Source organism: Oryctolagus cuniculus, chromosome 11 (genome assembly GCF_051225735.1).
Source record: "Oryctolagus cuniculus isolate XC-2025 breed Fujian yellow rabbit chromosome 11, ASM5122573v1, whole genome shotgun sequence".
NCBI lineage: Eukaryota > Metazoa > Chordata > Mammalia > Lagomorpha > Leporidae > Oryctolagus > Oryctolagus cuniculus.
In genome coordinates, this window is record NC_142877.1 from 20958063 (window position 1) to 20975915 (window position 17853).

The 17853-nt window shown below is 45.3% G+C and overlaps 1 protein-coding gene across 1 annotated transcript in view; it reads right to left on the reverse strand.

Moving 5' to 3' along the window:
- CTNNBL1 (catenin beta like 1) overlaps positions 1–17853 on the reverse strand; it is a 170483-nt gene that overhangs the window by 126474 nt on the left and 26156 nt on the right. The window contains exon 2 of the mRNA XM_089307131.1: positions 3110–3298. Coding sequence (XP_089163257.1) covers positions 3110–3298 — 189 coding nt within the window. The remainder of the gene's footprint in view (positions 1–3109; positions 3299–17853) is intronic.

The following is a 17853-nucleotide window of genomic DNA, read 5'->3' on the forward strand; positions in this document are numbered from 1 at the left end:
CCAAAAGTAAACAGAATGCATTGTTGAAAATTGTGCACCAAAATTTCTGAATTTTTTTTCTTTTTTCTTTTGAGAAGCTGAGACAGACAGATGGATAAGAGATCCCATCCACGGGCTAACTCTTAAAATGCCCAGAATGGCAGGGCTGAGCCAGGCCAAAGCCAGGAGCCAGGAACACAATCCGGGTCTCCCATGTGGGTGGCAGGGACCCAATGACTTAAGCTATCACTGCTGCCTTCCAGGGTGCATGTTAGCAAAAGCTGGAGCAAGGAGCCAGAGCTAGGTATTGAGCTTTAGGCACTCCAGCAGGGGCTACAAGCTTCTCAGACACTAGGTCACATGCCCCCTCGGCCTGCGATTCACTCCAGCTGACTTCCGGCTCAAGGGCAGTGGGCAGGTGCTGCCATGCACCTCCCTCTCTCACACTCTCCCCACTCCCAGCCTCACAGCTCTGTGGACACAGACAACTCACTCCTGAAGGCAAGAAACTGCTACAAAGAAAACTTGAACTAGATCCTTCCAGAAAGCACAGAATCAGCCCACAATTTTCTAAGTACTCAAAAATGTTAGTTATTACTTGATTATTAATTCAATTTTCATTTACTGGATTCTAAGTGGGGAGGACCTATAAATTCATTTGGGGTACAACATATTTGTGTCAGCAACTCCTGGATAATGAGAGACTCTGTTGGGCCTGCACCCTCCCCAGGGTCTGCAGCAGAGAGAGAAGTCCCCGAGGTCAGTGTTCTTCCTCAGTCGGGACCCAGGCCTCAGCTTCGCTACTTGTTGGCGATGTTACATGTTACTTTGCCGAATATCTTCCTCAAACCCTCACCAGGTCCAGCTGATTCCAAGACATTAAGTCTTTAGTCAATTCATCCATTTGGCACTGGGAACAGAATCCTACATCCCTCACCTAGACCTATACAAGGCAGGTCTGGCAGGGCCCGGATCACTCCAGCCCCAAACCAGAGCAAACACCCCGGTGCTGCTGGCCCATGTCTACCTGTTCACTGCTAATTCTCTAGCATCTGGCACATAGAAGGTGCCCAGTAAAGATCTGCTGGAGGGAAGCGGGGAGGAGGGTGCAGGAAAACGTTACCTGTGTCTTTCAAGGTCATAGAGTTAAAGAAAGGTCGTATATAAAATTGCTTGTGCGCTATATTAAAGGACACAGTTCTCAGTAGTACCCGACGTCCCGCCCCACATTTCGAGGAGAGGGTCAGGCACTTCCACGCACCATCAGAACCCCTGCTTCTCTTTCCCTTGGCTAACACGTCACCACCACTGGTAGTGTTCCTCCAGCTCTCGTGGGATTTCCGAAGTCCTAATCTCTCCAGGGTCTGGCCTTCTCCCCTTTAATTTCCCTCCAAAACTGGGGAAAACCCGAATTATCAGTCTTAGTCAGCGGCCACAGCAGTTTCTCCAATAGCTCAACGTCAGAAACCGGAGGGAGATTTCAGAAAGATGAATGCTGGGGATGTAGCACAAAAAGAACAATAATATTTTACAAGCACACGTGACTTCGCGAGGGCAAACATCACTTGTTTTTCATCAGATGGGACTTTGGTGGCAGTGAGGAAATAACTCCCAGACCTGCAGCCCTCCGTGTGTCATCCGTATGAGGCGATCTCTTTTTCTCTGTCCCTTAACAGAAGGCCTGGTCCCACATTACATTCCGTCTCCCAGGCTAGAAACCACTTACCTATGACAGCTACCACCGTAACCCACTAGCACCAGTCTTTGCCCTACACGCGAATTGTACCTGCCAATTAACGGCTGCTGCAGGGCTGAGAGCTGAGCAGAAGCTGGGGAGGAGGAGGGGAGGAGGGTGTGCTGCACACAGTTTGTCTAAATCCTGGCAAGGCTGCTGCCCTCAGAGGAAACTCAAGATGGTTTCCCGCCACGCTTTTCCAGAGAGCCACCACCTTTTAGGGGCAGACTCCAAATTAGCACTGGTACAAGTCCTACAAGCCCTAACAAGGAAAGAGCTACCGCCAGAACACAGGAAAGCCTTCGTGGCATACGAATCCATGTCTCTCTCCCCTCAGACTTGTGCTCCAGCCTCGTTTTTAAATCCAAACTTAGCAGCGTGTCTTTGAGGGAACCAAAAAACAGCTGGCTCTTAAGAATCTATTTCCATAATTCATCTTGAACAAAATGCCAACGTGAAACAACACACAAGCTGATGCTTAAGGATTTACAAAGACACAGAGGTAAGGTCATTTTTTTTTTTTTTGTCTTTTTTTTTTGGACAGGCAGAGTGGACAGAGAGAGAGAGAGACAGAGAGAAAGGTCTCCCTTTGCCGTTGGTTCACCCTCCAATGGCCGCCGCGGCCGGCGCGCTGCGGCTGGCGCACCGTGCTGATCTGATGGCAGGAGCCAGGTGCTTCTCCTGGTCTCCCATGGGGTGCAGGGCCCAAGCACTTGGGCCATCCTCCACTGCCTTCCCGGGCCACAGCAGAGAGCTGGCCTGGAAGAGGGGCAACCGGGACAGAATCCGGTGCCCCAACCGGGACTAGAACCCGGTGTGCCGGCGCCGCTAGGCGGAGGATTAGCCTGTTGAGCCGCGGCGCCGGCCAGGTCATTTTGTTTTTAATCACTGATATTTCGCCTCTATTCTCCTCAGCTTCATTCAGGTACGCATTAAATAAATATTTATTAGGGGCCGACCAGGAGCTAGGCACTGCTCGGAGGGCCAGGGATAGAGCCGTGTACCTACCAGAGCCAGTCCCTGTCTTCGTGGGAGGTTGGGGGAAGGACAAGGATTTCCAGTCACGACAGGCGCTGTCAGGACAATACAGGGCATGAGGTGATGAGAGAAGGAGAGGACGGCTTTGCCAGGTGCCTGGGAGGCAGCCGGGACTTCTTGGAGGAGGCAACACCTGCACTGAGCCTGATGAGAAGCAGCTGCCTATGTGCCCTAAGGACAGAGGCCCACACAACCTTCCCATCAGTGCTATGGAGGGAGAATTCTTAGCCCCATTTTACAGATGCAGCTGGAAAGTCCAAGTCAAGTATCTGGTCCCAACTGACCCTTTACAGACACAGGGTGGGGGCAGCCCAGTCGGTGCCCTCCCAGCTCCCCCTGTCGCCCGCTGCCCGTTACCTCTTCCTCCTCGTCCTCGCCATCTCTGTCGATAATCTGAAGCAGCCGTTTTTTGTCGTCATCGGCTTCCTCCACCACCGTCAGCTCCTCCTCCCGGTAGCGGCCGCGCTCCCGAGGGCCAGCTTGTTTCCGGCGCGTCTTCAGCTCCTCTTCTTCGTCATCCCGGGGACGTTTTGTGCCCCTGTTGGGCTGAAAAAGAGAGGAGAGAAACACGGGGATTTAGAGCTGGAAAAGCCATAGAAAAGCCTAGACGGGACACGTCCTGAAGCTTTCAGGACCAGCCCGGAGAGTGCCGAGCACGGAGTCTCCCCGGGGCAGGGAGAGCGCGCCTCGTCCCTCAGCAGACCCTCCAAGTCTCTCAGTGCCACGTGCATTAGTGGCTTTTTTAACAGAATCGTTTTCATATGCATTTTTACCACTTCCTGAACGTTCCTAAGTGTACAGAAATCACAAGGAACAAAGCCGCCGCGGGATGGGGCCCCTGGGGTAGGCTAAGATGCAACCCCCAGAACTACCCCTTAGCATGCGGTTTTGATTTATGTCTAAGAAAGATCATGAAGCCTTTTTTACAGTTACTCGCAAGTAGTTCAAAGACAGAATATCACCTATGTCAACCCCATAGCCTGCTGTACGCCCAAATTTCACTTTACAGAAGAACTGAATGAGGCCCGGAGGCCCAGCAGAGGATCTCAAAAGAGGACACATAAATGGCAACGAATCAGGTAGGAATGCTCATCACTAATGACCAGGGAAATGCAAACGAGAACCACAATGAGAACTCAGCGCCTGTTACCAAAAAGGTAAAAGATAACGTGTACTGGGGCCCGTGCAGAGGAAAGGGAACCCCCGTGTGATGTTGCAGGGAGTGTAAATTAACAGCCACTATAGAAGCAACTCTGGAGCTTTCTCAGGAAACGAAAAACAGAGTCACTGTGTGACCCCACAATCCCACTTCTGCACAGGTCTCCAAAGGAAGGAAACCAGAGTGCTGAAGAGACACCTGCACTTGCGTGTTCGCTACAGCATTACTCACAATAGCTAAGACACGGAAGCAACACAGATGTCCTGTCAGCAATGGATGGATAAAGAAAATGTGGTCCATGAACACAGTGGAATATTATTCAGCCTTGAAAACAGGGGAGGGGCCGGCACTGTGGAGCAGCTGGGTAAAGCCCTGGCCTGAAGCGCCGGCATCCTATATGGGCGCCGGTTCTAGTTCAGACTGCTCCTCTTCCAATCCAGCTCTCTGCTGTGGCCTGGGAAAGCAGTGGAAGATGGCCCAAGTCCTTGGTGTCTTGCACCATGTGGGAGACCCGGAAGAAGCTCCTGGCTCCTGACTTCAGATCGGTGCAGCTCCGGCCATTGTGGCCATCTGGGGAGTGAACCAGTGGATGGAAGACCTCTCTCTCTGTCTCTACCTCTCTTGGTAACTATCTTTCAAATAAATAAAATAAATCTTAAAAAAAAAAAAGAGGAAATTCTGTCATTTGTGACAATATGGATGAATCTAGAGCACATTATGCTAAGTGCAAAAAGCCAGGCACAGAAAGACAAATACTGTGTGGTCTCACGTATCTATGGATTCTAACAAAGCTGAGTTCATATAGGTACAGAGTACAATGGCAGTACCAGAATCTTGGGGCGGAGGGAATACTGCAGGTAGATGGAAAAGGGATGATGTTGATCAAAGGGCACAACGTTTCAGTTAGAGATGAGGAACATGCTTTATCGAGCTACTACACAGAGTGGTGACTAACAAATAATGCTCTACAGATCTCAAACTTGCTAAAGAGTAGGGTTTTTTTTTTTTTTTTTTTTTTTTTTTTTTTTTTTTTACAGGTAGAGTTAGTGAGAGAGAAAGACAGAGAGAAAGGTCTTCCTTCCGTTGGTTCACCCCACAAATGGCAGCCATGGCAGGCATGCTGCGCTGATCCAAAGCCAGGAGCCAGGTGCCTCCCCCTGGTCTCCCATGCGGGTGCAGGGCCCAAACACTTGGGCCATCCTCCACTGCCTTCCCGGGCCACAGCAGAGAGCTGGACTGGAAGAGGGGCAGCTGGGACTAGAACCCGGAGCCCATATGGAATGCCGGCACCGCAGGCAGAGGATTAGCCAGGTGAGCCACGGCACCGGCCCTAAAGAGTAGGTTTTAAACATTTTCACTGCACCACAGTGCCGACCCCGTATCTGATCTTAAAATTTGTTTATCTTCATTTTATTTGAGAAGCAGAAGGGGAAGTGGGGGGGGGGGGGAGGAGGAAGGAAGAGAGGGAGAAGGAAAGGGAGAGGGAGAGAGAATGAGAATGAGAATCTTCCATCCACTGGTTTACTCCTCAAAAGCCTGCAACAGCTACCACTGGGCCAGGCTGAAGCCAGCAGGCAGGAACTCCATCCAGGTCCACTTATGGGTGGCAGAGACCCAAGTACTTGAGCCACCATCACCACTGCCTGCCAGGGCATGCAGTAACAGAAAACAGAGTAGCTAGGACCCAAACCAAGCACTCTGCAAGAGGTGCCACCCACAGGTGTCCCAAGCAGCAACACTCGCCCTCAAATCAGGCTGATTTGACCATTCTACAGTTGTAAGTGTGTCGAAATATCACACTGAATCCCATAAATACACAATTATTATTTGCCTGTTAAAAATAAACTTTTAATAAATGCAGTCAAACAAAAGATGCAGGAGCCAGGTTATTTACCCGAAGTCAGAAAACCAATCATTAAGGCAGAGGTGCTAACAGATTTAGCACTTCCTGATTCCTACTCCGAGGCTGTTTCCTCCATCCTCTGGACTCACTTTGCCTTTTATACTGCGATTCATGAAGGAGTCCCAACTGCTGCTTTCCATTAAATTCGAATGCGACAGGGCACTGCTGAAAAGGGCAGGAGAGGTGCACCAGGCACCCAGTGGCCCAGCGTCTCTGTGCAGCTGAACTCACTGTCAGGGCCACGCCCAGAACATCCTTCCCCCCTCCTACAAATGGAGGTTGTCATAACCCTTTACCCTATTAACTCCAAAAGGCTGCTCTGAAAGTGAAAGAACTCTAAGCTCTTAACAGTACTACAAATAAATAAAATTACCACCAAGGAATAATTTACACATGATCCTATCTTCCCTAGCAAAACCTTTCTGTTAAAGAAAAGGCTCGCTGCAGAATCTAACTGATGAGACAGGGTGCTGTGTGCTAGGTGCACACAGACACAAATGCCACGTTCACTGCCAGCCTGCTAAGTTGTTTGGTAATAACAGACAAATCTCTATTATTCACGTTACACATCTCACCTTGTCACTGTTACTGAACTGCACTATGCCAGCGGTGGAAATCCAGTCCCATCTATATTCATGCATCCTGCTGCTTCCACATACCAGGTGCTCCAGCAAGTCTGAGCAGATGACATTGCTTGGAAAACGCACATCAGACAATTTCGTTTCTGGGGTACCACCTGCTATTTTTCACTCTCTTCCTAGTCTAACTGGGATAGGTTACAATTTCATGTGAACACATCTTATTTCCACAAGCACAAAAATTACAAATATCTACTATCATCATCATCTTTCAAAAAGCAAGGAAGAGGAAATCAACACTGCTAGTAACCACAGAATGCAAGAACAAGGAGGTGGTGTTTTCTCCTTCCCAGGAGAAGAAGGGAAGGCAGCTTCAACCTAAAGGAGAGCAGGTTTCAAATCAGAAATCTGTAGCTCCCCAGCAGGTAAGAACTTCAACCCTCGGGGAACATCCATTCTTTCAGGCTCATAAAACAAGGCCTGCTGTGATTCTGATTAGCGTGAGCCTGCTGCAGCAGCCCAGCCAAGGCTGAGCCCAGAGTCCCCCACGGAAGATTTCTGGATTGTTCATCTCTGAGGGCAGAGAGAAAAGGCAGCGGACCTCACTTAAAAGGAAAAACCTAAACACTGCACAGTTAAGAAATGCAAAACAGAGGTAACCCTGGCAATGTCTCTTGCAAAGAGACCTTCCAATCCACTTCCTGAAAATGAGCGTTCCAGGGAATGGGCAGCAGTGTTCTTGTACAGCTTGGACCTCCAGGCCAGCTCAGGGAAGCGGTTACCAGCTCTGCTACACAAGCAGGGAGATAGGATGCCTGGGACCCTCCAATCAACTCTGGGAAAGGTGACTTGACGCCTTCTGAGAGTTGACCATGTTCTCTGGAAAGCATGCTCATCTAATGTGACGCCAGGACCCTTACTGAGACAAAGTGGGGACATTTTCAGACAGGAACACATATCCCTAAGGACAGGTAAGTCTTACAAGAGCCTGGTTAAGGTATTATTTGTTAAATCATTAGTTCGACAAATAATTTAAGAATCCTAAGGCTTAAGGGCACCCCAAATGTAATCAGCAGTCCCAGGGTTCCAGTAGGGTCATGTCTAAGTGGGGACACAGGGAGAGATGGGACCAGTGTGGATTCCTGGGAGACAAACCGCTTTGCTAACCTTCATAAATAGCCTAAGAAGTGCATCCCTAAGAGTGTAGCCTTTAGGTTCTTAACTCTCTGCAACCTTCTTCCTCCCCAGAACTCCAAGGCAGGGCAGAGCTCATTAAGACCCTCGGATATGGCCTCTTCATCAACACAGCAGCTCCCCCTCCTTCTCCAATAAGTGGAAAGGCCCTGCAAAGGCCCGGATATATTTTGCTTCAGCAAAGAGCCAAGGGAAAACTTTAAAGAATTTCTCCTCTTTACTTCTTTCCTCCACCTTTAATTAACTCCTTTTTCAAACCCAAACATTGCAAATAGAAAAGTTTCTACTCATTTCTCAGACCTGACCACACTGAGTAAATCATGGCTAGAATTAACTTCTTCAACAAATATTTATTACATAGTGCCAATTACATATAAGGCATTCTGCTCAGTTCTGGGCACATATGTATGAAGAAGACAATACTGCACAAGGTTGGTATTATGGGGTAGTGGCTAAAACCGCCACCTGTGATGCTGGCATCCCAAATGAGTGCTTGTTTGAGTCCACTCAGATCCAGCTCCCTGCTAATGCACCTGGGAAAAGCAGCAGAAGATGGCCCAAGTGTTTGGGCCTCTGTCACTGACATGGGAGACCCAAATGAAGCTCCTTGCTCCTGGTTTCAGTCTGGTTCAATCCTGGCTATTATTGCCATCTGGGGAATGAACCAACAGATGGAAGATCTCTCTCTTCTCTCTTCTCTCTCTTTGTCTCTCCTCTCTCTGTGTGACTCTTTCAAATAAATAAATACATCTTAAGAAAAAAAAAAAAAAAGACAAATACTGCCTTGCTACTACAGTTTAAAGGTCTAGGGCAGGAGGTTAGCACTATGGCGTAGCAGGTTAAGCTTTCACCAGCAGTGCCAGCATCCCATTTGGGAGCTGGTTCAAGTCGCAGCTGCTCTGCTTCCAATCCAGCTCCCAGCTAATGTGCTTGGGAAGCAGCAGATGGACCAAGTGCTTGAGCCCCTGCACCAACATGGGAGACCTGGATGAAGTTCCTGGCTCCTGGCTTTAGCCTGACCCAGCCCTGGCTGCGCAGCCATTTGGACAGTGAACCATATGATGGAAGATATCTCTCTAACTCTTTCAAATAAATAAATCTTTAAAAAAAAAAAAGTCTAGGATAGAATATACAATCAAAATACAGTGTAAGCCACTATAATTTACAAAAACTTTACTAGCCACATTTAAAAAATAAAGATAAAATTAATTTTAATAATAGTTTATTTTTTAAAATGTTTATTTATGTTTCATTTATTTGAAAGGCAAAAACAGAGAGGGAGGGACAGGGACAGGCAGAAAGAGATCTTCCTTCTTCTGGTTCATTCCTAACAACAACTAAGGCTGGGCCAGGCTGCAGTCAGGAACTTGAAACTCATCAGGGTCTCCCACATGGATGGTGGGGACCCAAGTACTTGAGCCAGCAACAGCTGCCTCTCAGGATGCACATTAGCAAAAGCCAGAATCAAAAGTGCAAACCCAGGCACTCTGCTATGAGACATAGGGACCCCAAATGGCACCTTAATGATAGTACCAAATGCTTGGGCTATTATATTTTCTTTAATCAAAATAACATCAAAATAACACTTCAACATGTAATCAGATCAAAAGTTCCTAACTTGATATTTTATGTTCTTTTTCCATACTAGGTCTTTGGATTCTAGCGCGTATTTTACATTTGTGGCATATCTTAATATAGGCAGCCTCAACTCATAAGTCAACAGCCATAGGTGGCTAGTGGCGCTATGACTGAACAGTGCAAGAGGAAAGGGTCTCTAGCTGGGGGATTCCTATTCCCCAACAAAGCCAAAACAGAAGGGTCTTTCTAGCAATACAGACTCAGAACGCTCAAGTACTGGCTGCGAAAGGCTCACACTGAAACTCATGGAGCTGACACCCTGACCCAGAAGTAAACTTCTTGCCTATATTTGTGCAATGTTCACCTCTGTGTGCGTGACCCATTACAGAAAACACAACAAGAATTTTGAGTAGGGTAAAGGCCTGCAGCTGTCAAACTGATTTCACCGCCAGGGAGCCAGGAGCTCCTGATCCAGAGAGAGAGCCTGACGCAGGCTGTCAGCCAGGTCAGCAGCGCGGGCTGAGCGCTCCTTGTGTTGGACACAACCAATCCCAAGAGGCTTCAGCCACTCTTACCAGTCACCTTTGGAGATTAATTTGTTTTGATATCAGAAAGGTATCTGGAATCCCTCAAGATGACGGAATGACAAAAGCAACTGTTCTTAATAAAGTCATTTCTCTGCTTCTGCTGCCCACAGGAATAGAGAAAAAAAAAAAATGATTAACTCTTAACTTCTGATGTGCCAGAACATCCGCCTTCCCCATGTTACAGCTTCCTACATTGCCTGTCTCACTCCCAACAGGTGGGGAGTGATGAGTGCTCACCAAGCTTTTGCCACCATCCAACCACACAGCTGGTGGCCTTTCTAGGCCAATGGAACAGTTTCACCTACTCACACCTCACAATGGGCTTCAAGACAATGCACAGGACGCCTGAAGCCTACTGTGTGCAAGTGTGTGTCTCCATGGATCCCTCTGAAATAGAAATCAACACAACTATATGAAAGCTTGGAAAGGGTTAAAAAATTAAATAAGCATCTGCCTAGGATACTCCCTGCATACCCAGACAATATCCAACCTAAGCTTTAGGTTTCATTTTTCCCTCCCTCTCTCTCTTTTTTTTTTTTTTTAATTAAAAAGCAGTGAGAAGCTGTAGCTATAATGAGGGGCTGTGGGAACACGCAGTTATATTGGGCTCAAAGTAATGTACCATAGGAGGAGGCTACATCACCAGAACGAATCCTAAATTAAAACTCCACTATGAAACCAACTCCATTTCCTCTGAGCATGCAATCTATATTATCGCATTTATGGTCTGTCTCGACCTCAATTAGACTTAGAAGTGGGGGGGGGGGGAGGGAACTCCTATAATAAGCAATAATGGTATCACTATGATAAATTATGAAAACACATAAAGCAATTATTAACATGAAGAGCACATTTGTATCAGGAATAACAGTAGAAATGTGTGTATGCCTAAGTATGGCTCATCAATCCAAGCTACCAAGCTAAGGAAGGAGATCATTCAGAAAAGAAACTTTCACATTAAAATTAGAAAAACGATGTTCAATTCTAGAAAGTGGGAAAAGTCAAAGGAGCCTTGTTTCACCTAGAACTATGGAGCTTAGACACTTCTAAACAGGATCTTCCAAGTGGGCCATGAAGTCCTGTTTCCTAAACAGCAAACAATAGCAAAGACTCAGAAAGCTGAGTGGGAAAAAGATAGCCTGGTTTCTCCCTCCATGGAAGAGGGAAAGCTGAGCCCAGTAGGTTTAAGCAAAGTGTCTGCAGTGAGCAAGAATATAAGACTTCTCATTCCCAATACGATGCTTGTTCCTTCTCTAAACTCACTCAGGACTGCTTGGAAAGTAAATAAGAGGATGTTGAAGCAATCGCCAGTAAACAAAGTTCCATTTAAAATATAAGAACACAGACCAGTTCCTGTTTTAGATAGGAGAGTTCTAACTAGGAGCTATCAACAGGAAAGGCTTCTAATCCATTACGGCTACAGCTAGTGATCCCTAACCTGATTGCAACTGGCGACAGGCTATGTGGACAATGAGTTTTTAAGCCAGATTTTCCTAAATTCACGTCCTGGCCACTATACTTTATTTTTTTTTAATTTATTTTATTTTTTTTTTTTTCACTATACTTCTTAGCTCTGGAAAATAACTTACCCTTTCTAGTTTTGGACTTTTTCAGTCTGTGAACTGGGCACAATACTTGTTTTGACAGAGACATCTGTATGTATGCATGCACACAAAGGCCCATGCTGTCAATGTGCAGAACACAGTTTGGCCCATAGGAAAAAAATACACAAAGTTCCCTCTCTCTCTGACATACTTGATTCAAAATAAAAACACTCATGGTTGGGAAGGGCCTTGACCATTAGTAGTTAGGTTTTTAAATATGGTCCCTTTTAATTTACCTGACAAGTGGGTAAATTTACCTACCCAAGTCAGCTGTACTTTTTAGTGCCCTCTAGAGATTGAGGAAAGACGCAATGACAACAATCTACTCTGTACCACTTCTTGCTAAATTCGTTTTTAATGTCTACATTCACAGGAGAGAGAGAATTATGTGTTCATTCTGCAGGAAATGCGTGTATACATCTGGATTCACAACCCCTTGCAGTAATTCCAAGGCACGAGAGGCAGTCAGATTTGGAGCATCCCTGGTCTAATGCAATCATTTATAGGAACCCCCTTTTAAAACATCTCTGGCCAGGCAGAGGCTGAGAATTTCCTACGACCACCAGAAACTTACCCTCTCCCTAAACTGCACTTCCTCCCTCTTTGCGTCACCACGTCCAAGAATTTATGCAACTGAGGAGAAACACTTTTTCTTAGAAGTTTCCTTTCTGGTCCCTAATCCTCCTTAAAACCAGCACAGGTGCAGGGTTGGCACTGTGGCACAGCAGCTTAAGCTCCACTAGCGATGCCAGCATCCCACATCAGATGCACTGGTTCAAGCTCCCCTTCAAATCCAGCTTCCTACTCATGTGCCTGGGAAGGCAGTGGATGATGGGCAAGTGCCCGGGCCCCTGCCACCCATTCAGGAGACTAGATGGATTTCAAGTCTCCTGGATTCTGCCTGGACCAGCACCGAGCACTGTAGCCATTTGGGGAGTAAATCACTGGATGGAAGATCGCTCACTCTCTCTTCTTTCTCCTTCCTTTCCTCTGTCTCTCTGTCGCTCTCTTCCTCTATCACTCTGCCTGACAAATAAATAAATCTTTAAGAAAAATAAAAATAAAACAGGTCTAGTCTTGCTTGCACATTTCAAAGACACCAAATTCTTTCAAGACAGCAGACCTATTTATTTCTTCCTTTCCCACTGCCTTTTTCCAGAATAAACATTTTCACTGGGAAGGTGGGTAGGCAGCAGCACAAAATACACATAATTAAATTCCTCCCATTATTTCGGGATTTCACCATTGCAAAGCTTTCTAATACCTCTGGAGATCATTAGACAATATGGACTGTCACAAAACCATGCTTGTGGATGGATTGGCCTAACCAATCTGAAATGCTCAGAAATCATCTGCCATTAACCTCTCTTGATTACCTTTTGTCAGAATAAAAGGGAGTTTTCAAACATTCATTTTTACCAGATGGTAGTGAGTAACTTGACCCAGAAGTTACAGATGAGCTGCAGTAATGAGTTTTCCCCTGCCTTTCCTGGCTGCATATTCACTGGTGACATTTTACAACTAGGACTTCTGGCTCAATCAATATTTGCAGGCATGAAACCTGCCAAAGTTAACATCAGGGCTCCCTTGCAAATTTGCTTAAGGCACAACTGAAAATGCTCATACTCTCTAATGCTGCAACCGCCATCAGCCCAAGTTCATAATTAGAAACTAAAGTCATCAGAGCCAGAAATTTCCACCCACCTCAAAGGGCTGTTGTTGATGACCAAACACAACAGCTTCCCAAGGGACCCAATGTCAACCAGAAAGGCCTACACAAATATAAATCATCATAATTTAAGAAAATATGAGTAAAAACCCCAGATATTCATTTATTTATATACATACAAATCATGCCTTTGCAAATGTATAAGTCTTAAAGCTTCAAAACAAAAAATATCAATGAATCATGGCAACCTACTATCTTTTTTCTGAAGGAAAAACCAGGTACTAAGAACTCAAATCCCAAAGCAAAGTCATTGCAAAACATAAAACAGAACCACCATCTATTCTCAGTTTAAAAAAAATTACAGGAACTGAGACCCCAATAATGACTGGAGAATGCGGTTTTTAATCAATGTCCACAATAAGAAAAAATATCAATGCATCAAAAGTCAAAGTTTCTAATAGTCTCACTTAAAATCAGTAATCTGATTGGCTGACAGGTAAGACAGATGTGATTTACGATTTAAATCACTAGTCATGAAGACTCTCTTTAATCAATTTTTCCTACCCCCAAAAAAATCTTATTCCTTGTTAACACTTGAGTATGTATTCATCTCACCTCCAAACGGTGTTTAGATTTCCTTTTCTGAAGCACAAACTATACTTTAATGTCCATGATTTACTTTGACATCCTCTCTGATTAATTCTGCAACTGTACCAGAGAGCTCAATGTTGATGCAGTTTCATTATTTGTCAAAACTAACGCAGGCAAAGATACTTGTAAAAATCATTGGAAGGTAAACCACCTCCATTTTAGCAGACTTACTATGAATATGTTTTGTCAGGTTCACCAGAACTATCATCATTCATTCATTCATTCTGGAAGTATTTACTGGGCTAATAGAACCTCAACATCACTCTATTAGGTGCTGAAGGGAATATGAAACATCAATCCAACAGTAATAACAACAGAATAGCACTGATTGAAAAAGAAGTAATATGCTAAAATGCAAACAGCAGCAGACCAATCATCAGAACAGCCTGGGTTTGAGTGAATCACTGAAGAGTCACATGACCTTGAAAAAGTCATCTGACTTACCAGTGCTACATCCACATAAAAATGCTCTGCCCTTGCTCTGCTACCTCAAACGACTTTTAGTAAGATAAGGGATGGCAGGGTGAAACAAGATGAGACAAAAGAGTACAGGCAGATGATCACAAAAGAACAGTGAGTAGCCCAAAAACGTACAGTGGCCCAACCTCATTAGAAATCAGGGAAATGCACATTAAAACTATCAAGTATTGGTAGATGAACACAAAATGAAAAAATTAAAATCTGGCAACACAAAGTGTAAATGAGGATTAGAGAAATAGGAGCTATTATAACTATTGTAACAAGAGCTAATTGAAGGTGCATATATCCTACAATGATCCCAGCAGCTTTACGCCTAGGTATATATAAAGTAGAGGCGTTCTCACACATATACACAGGGGATATTTAAAGAATATTCATTGGAAAGTATTTGCATAAGCAGCAACAGTAAAAAAAAATTGTGGAAATAATAAATCACCAAATTTAGGATGGTGATTGTTTCCAAGGAGAATAAGAAGAAAACAGATCAAGGAGGAATGCACAACAAAATGGGATTAGGGTAGGGAACACTGGAGACTTCAGCTGCAGTTACAATATTTTATTTCTTAAAATAATCTGAAAAATCTGGCTAAATAGAATGGTTACGCACACACACGGGGAACAAAGGGAAGGAAGTAGAAGGGGATCATGCAGAGCAAGTCACGCCCAGCTGGTTGTGGTCCTTTAACCTTGGTATTTCCAAGTAAGGTTGAGGGCTTACAACATGCAATTGGGTACCAAAGTGGTGTTTTTTGTTGTTGTTGTTGTTGTTGTTTTTTTTTTTTTTGGACAGGCAGAGTAGACAGTGAGAGAGAGAGACAGAGAGAAAGGTCTTCCTTTCCGTTGGTTCACCCCCAAATGACCACTACGGCCAGCGCTGTGTCAATCCAAAACCAGGAGCCAGGTGCTTCCTCCTGGTCTCCCTTGCAGGTGCAGGGCCCAAACACTTGGGCCATCCTCCACTGCCTTCCCGGGCCACAGCAGAGAGCTGGACTGGAAGAGGAGCAACGGGGACAGAATCCGGCGCCCCAACCAGGACTAGAACCCGGGGTGCCGGCGCCGCAGGCGGAGGATTAGCCAAGTGACCTGTGGTGCTGGCCTGGGTACCTAAAATTAGCAAGACTTCTCACAAAGTTATTCCAGTGCACAGTTGGAGAGATGTGGACAAATGGTAGACACATAGGTGGAGCTGGTAGAACTGAGGATAGAGTCAACTGCTCAAATTCAAAACAGCAAATGGATAATGTACCTTCCTGGGGAACCATGTGTGGGTCAAAAACAGTTCATTCAGAAAATAGCTGCAGGTTTTGTACATCTCAAATTCAATGAGTCAACAGGATAGCCAGCTTTAAATTTATTTTGTAAGTAAAGACACTTAGAATCCAACTCAGCCACAGTACCATAGCACTGAGTTAGACACACTTTAAAAGAGGCGGGTATTTGACCTAGCAGTTAAGTTGGGTCGGGCTGCCCACACCCCATATTGGAGTGCCTGGGTTCAAAGCCTACTCTGCTCCCAATTCCAGCTTCCTGGGAGGCAACAGGTGATGGCTCACTCAAGTACTTGCATCCTTGCCACGCATGTGGGAGACTTGGATCGAATTCCTGGCTCCTGGATTTGGCCTGGCCCAGTCCTAGCCGTTACAGGCATTTGGGAAGTGAACCAGTACACTTTCTAACAGTGCCAACGAGTAATATTCAGCAAGTAAGCATGGTAAAACTCAAAGAATATTAGTCCAGCTCTGTAATTAACAGAATGTAAGCAAAGGCTCAAAGAAGTGAGAAGACTTGAGCCTGAAGTCAAGGAACCAGGCCTGAAAAGCTACCTCCAACTTTGCAGGAGCAGTAGACACGGCCCCCAGACCCCTTTCTGTGTCCAACTTCACAAACTATCACCTTAGTGGCATACATTCTACCACCTTCCCTGATGCCACCATCTTGCAGCCAACATGAAATTCCCTTCTGATGCTTTCCTGCCCATGCCTTTAGCCAGGTGAGCTTTCTGCAGGTGCCTTTACCTGTTGGAATTTTGCTACCCAGAAGAGCTTAGCATCTTTATAAGATTTCAATAAGAACTCCCTCCCCTAGATTATCTGGAGAACTCACACTAAGGTCCAGTCACCCACAATTTACACCAGTTAAGTCTGAACTTAATCAAATAAAATTTGTTTAATCAAATAAAAATTAGGAGCCAGCATGGTGGTGTAGTAGGCTAAGCCTCCATCTGCAGCACCATATGGGTGCCAGTTCATGTCCCAGCTGTTCCTCTTCTGATTGAGCTCTCCGCTTATGGGGAAAGCAGTGGAAGATGACCCAAGTGCTTGGACCCCTGCACCAGCGTGGGAGACCTGGAAGAAGTTCCTGGCTCCTGGCTTTGGATTGGCTTAGCTCTGGACGTTGCAGCCTTTTGGGGAGTGAACCAGCAAATGGAAGACCTCTCTCTCTGTCTCTCCTTCTCTCTGATTGTATCTCTGCCTCTCAAATAAATAAATAAAATTTTTAAATTAAAAAAACAATGGCACCTTCTCCCACCAGTTGCTGGGTGCCCTTGTGTGCAGATGGGGAGAAAATAATGTGCTTTTCTTAAAAAAAAAAATTTAGTATATGGGGGAGCTATTTTAAATTATTTACAGTTTTAAATCAACACTCACATACGATAAATACACTTACTACTTAGGAAGACACCAAGTCCGAATACAATTTAAGTATCTAAGGCAAGGAAGTGGCAGAGGCACTTGGCAAGCAGCAGACCTGTACAGTGGTTCTGCAAGTTCCATGGCACACGCAAGTACACCGACAGGTGTGCAGCCAGCAGAACATTGCCTCTAGCAATGGACAATTTCATTAAGACTGAAGTTGGGCAAGGAAATCTTTAATTACTTTTTCTATAAGTTGCCTCTGAGGTCACTGCCAAGACCCAAAACTCCATTTATCTTTCAAACAGAGAGGGTATTGGGAGGAAGTGTATATACCACAGATGGGGGGGGGGGGGAAGAGACAATTAAAATGTTCTGAGAAAATAGGAAAGGAGGAAAGAATGATCCAGGGATGCATGAGTGGAAACCGGATCAGGAGTGAGAAATGAAGCACTTAATTCCTTCACAAACACTTGCTCTCTCCTCCCTTAAGGGTTCTCCAAAGCCTAGGACCTTACCTATTACTATTCTGTCTTGTAAAGCTGAGAACTTACCCATAACTCAGTTACCCAATAGCTGCCACTCTTTCTTCAAGGAAGATAGAACTCTCATGGAACTCTGCCCTGAGAATCTCGTTTAGAAGAATACTTTTCAACATTTTGAGCAATATTTGGTGTTTGAAAACTCAGCATGATTACATAACACTTCCCAGCACCTGGGTGGTAATGTACTCCTCTCTGTCTCGCTGGCGCTCTCCTCCCCCCACCCCCGGCCTTGGTTGAATGAAGTACCTACTGTTACAATCTCAATACATACCTGCCTGTTGATGAGTCCATCAAAGACAATGAAAAGAGATGTTTTCATGTCTGCTTTTGTCTAAGATGCACTTTATTTTCCTCAACTCAAAGCTTTTACTATTTCTGGAAGCTTTACAAACCACTAAAGTTAGCAAAATATCCCCATTCCCAATAAAGACAAGAAAGGAGAATGAGTTATTCTTAGATGAGACAGTTCAGTGGCAGCAGTATTTTCTCCAACAGAGAATCCTGATGAGCTGGCCGTGTG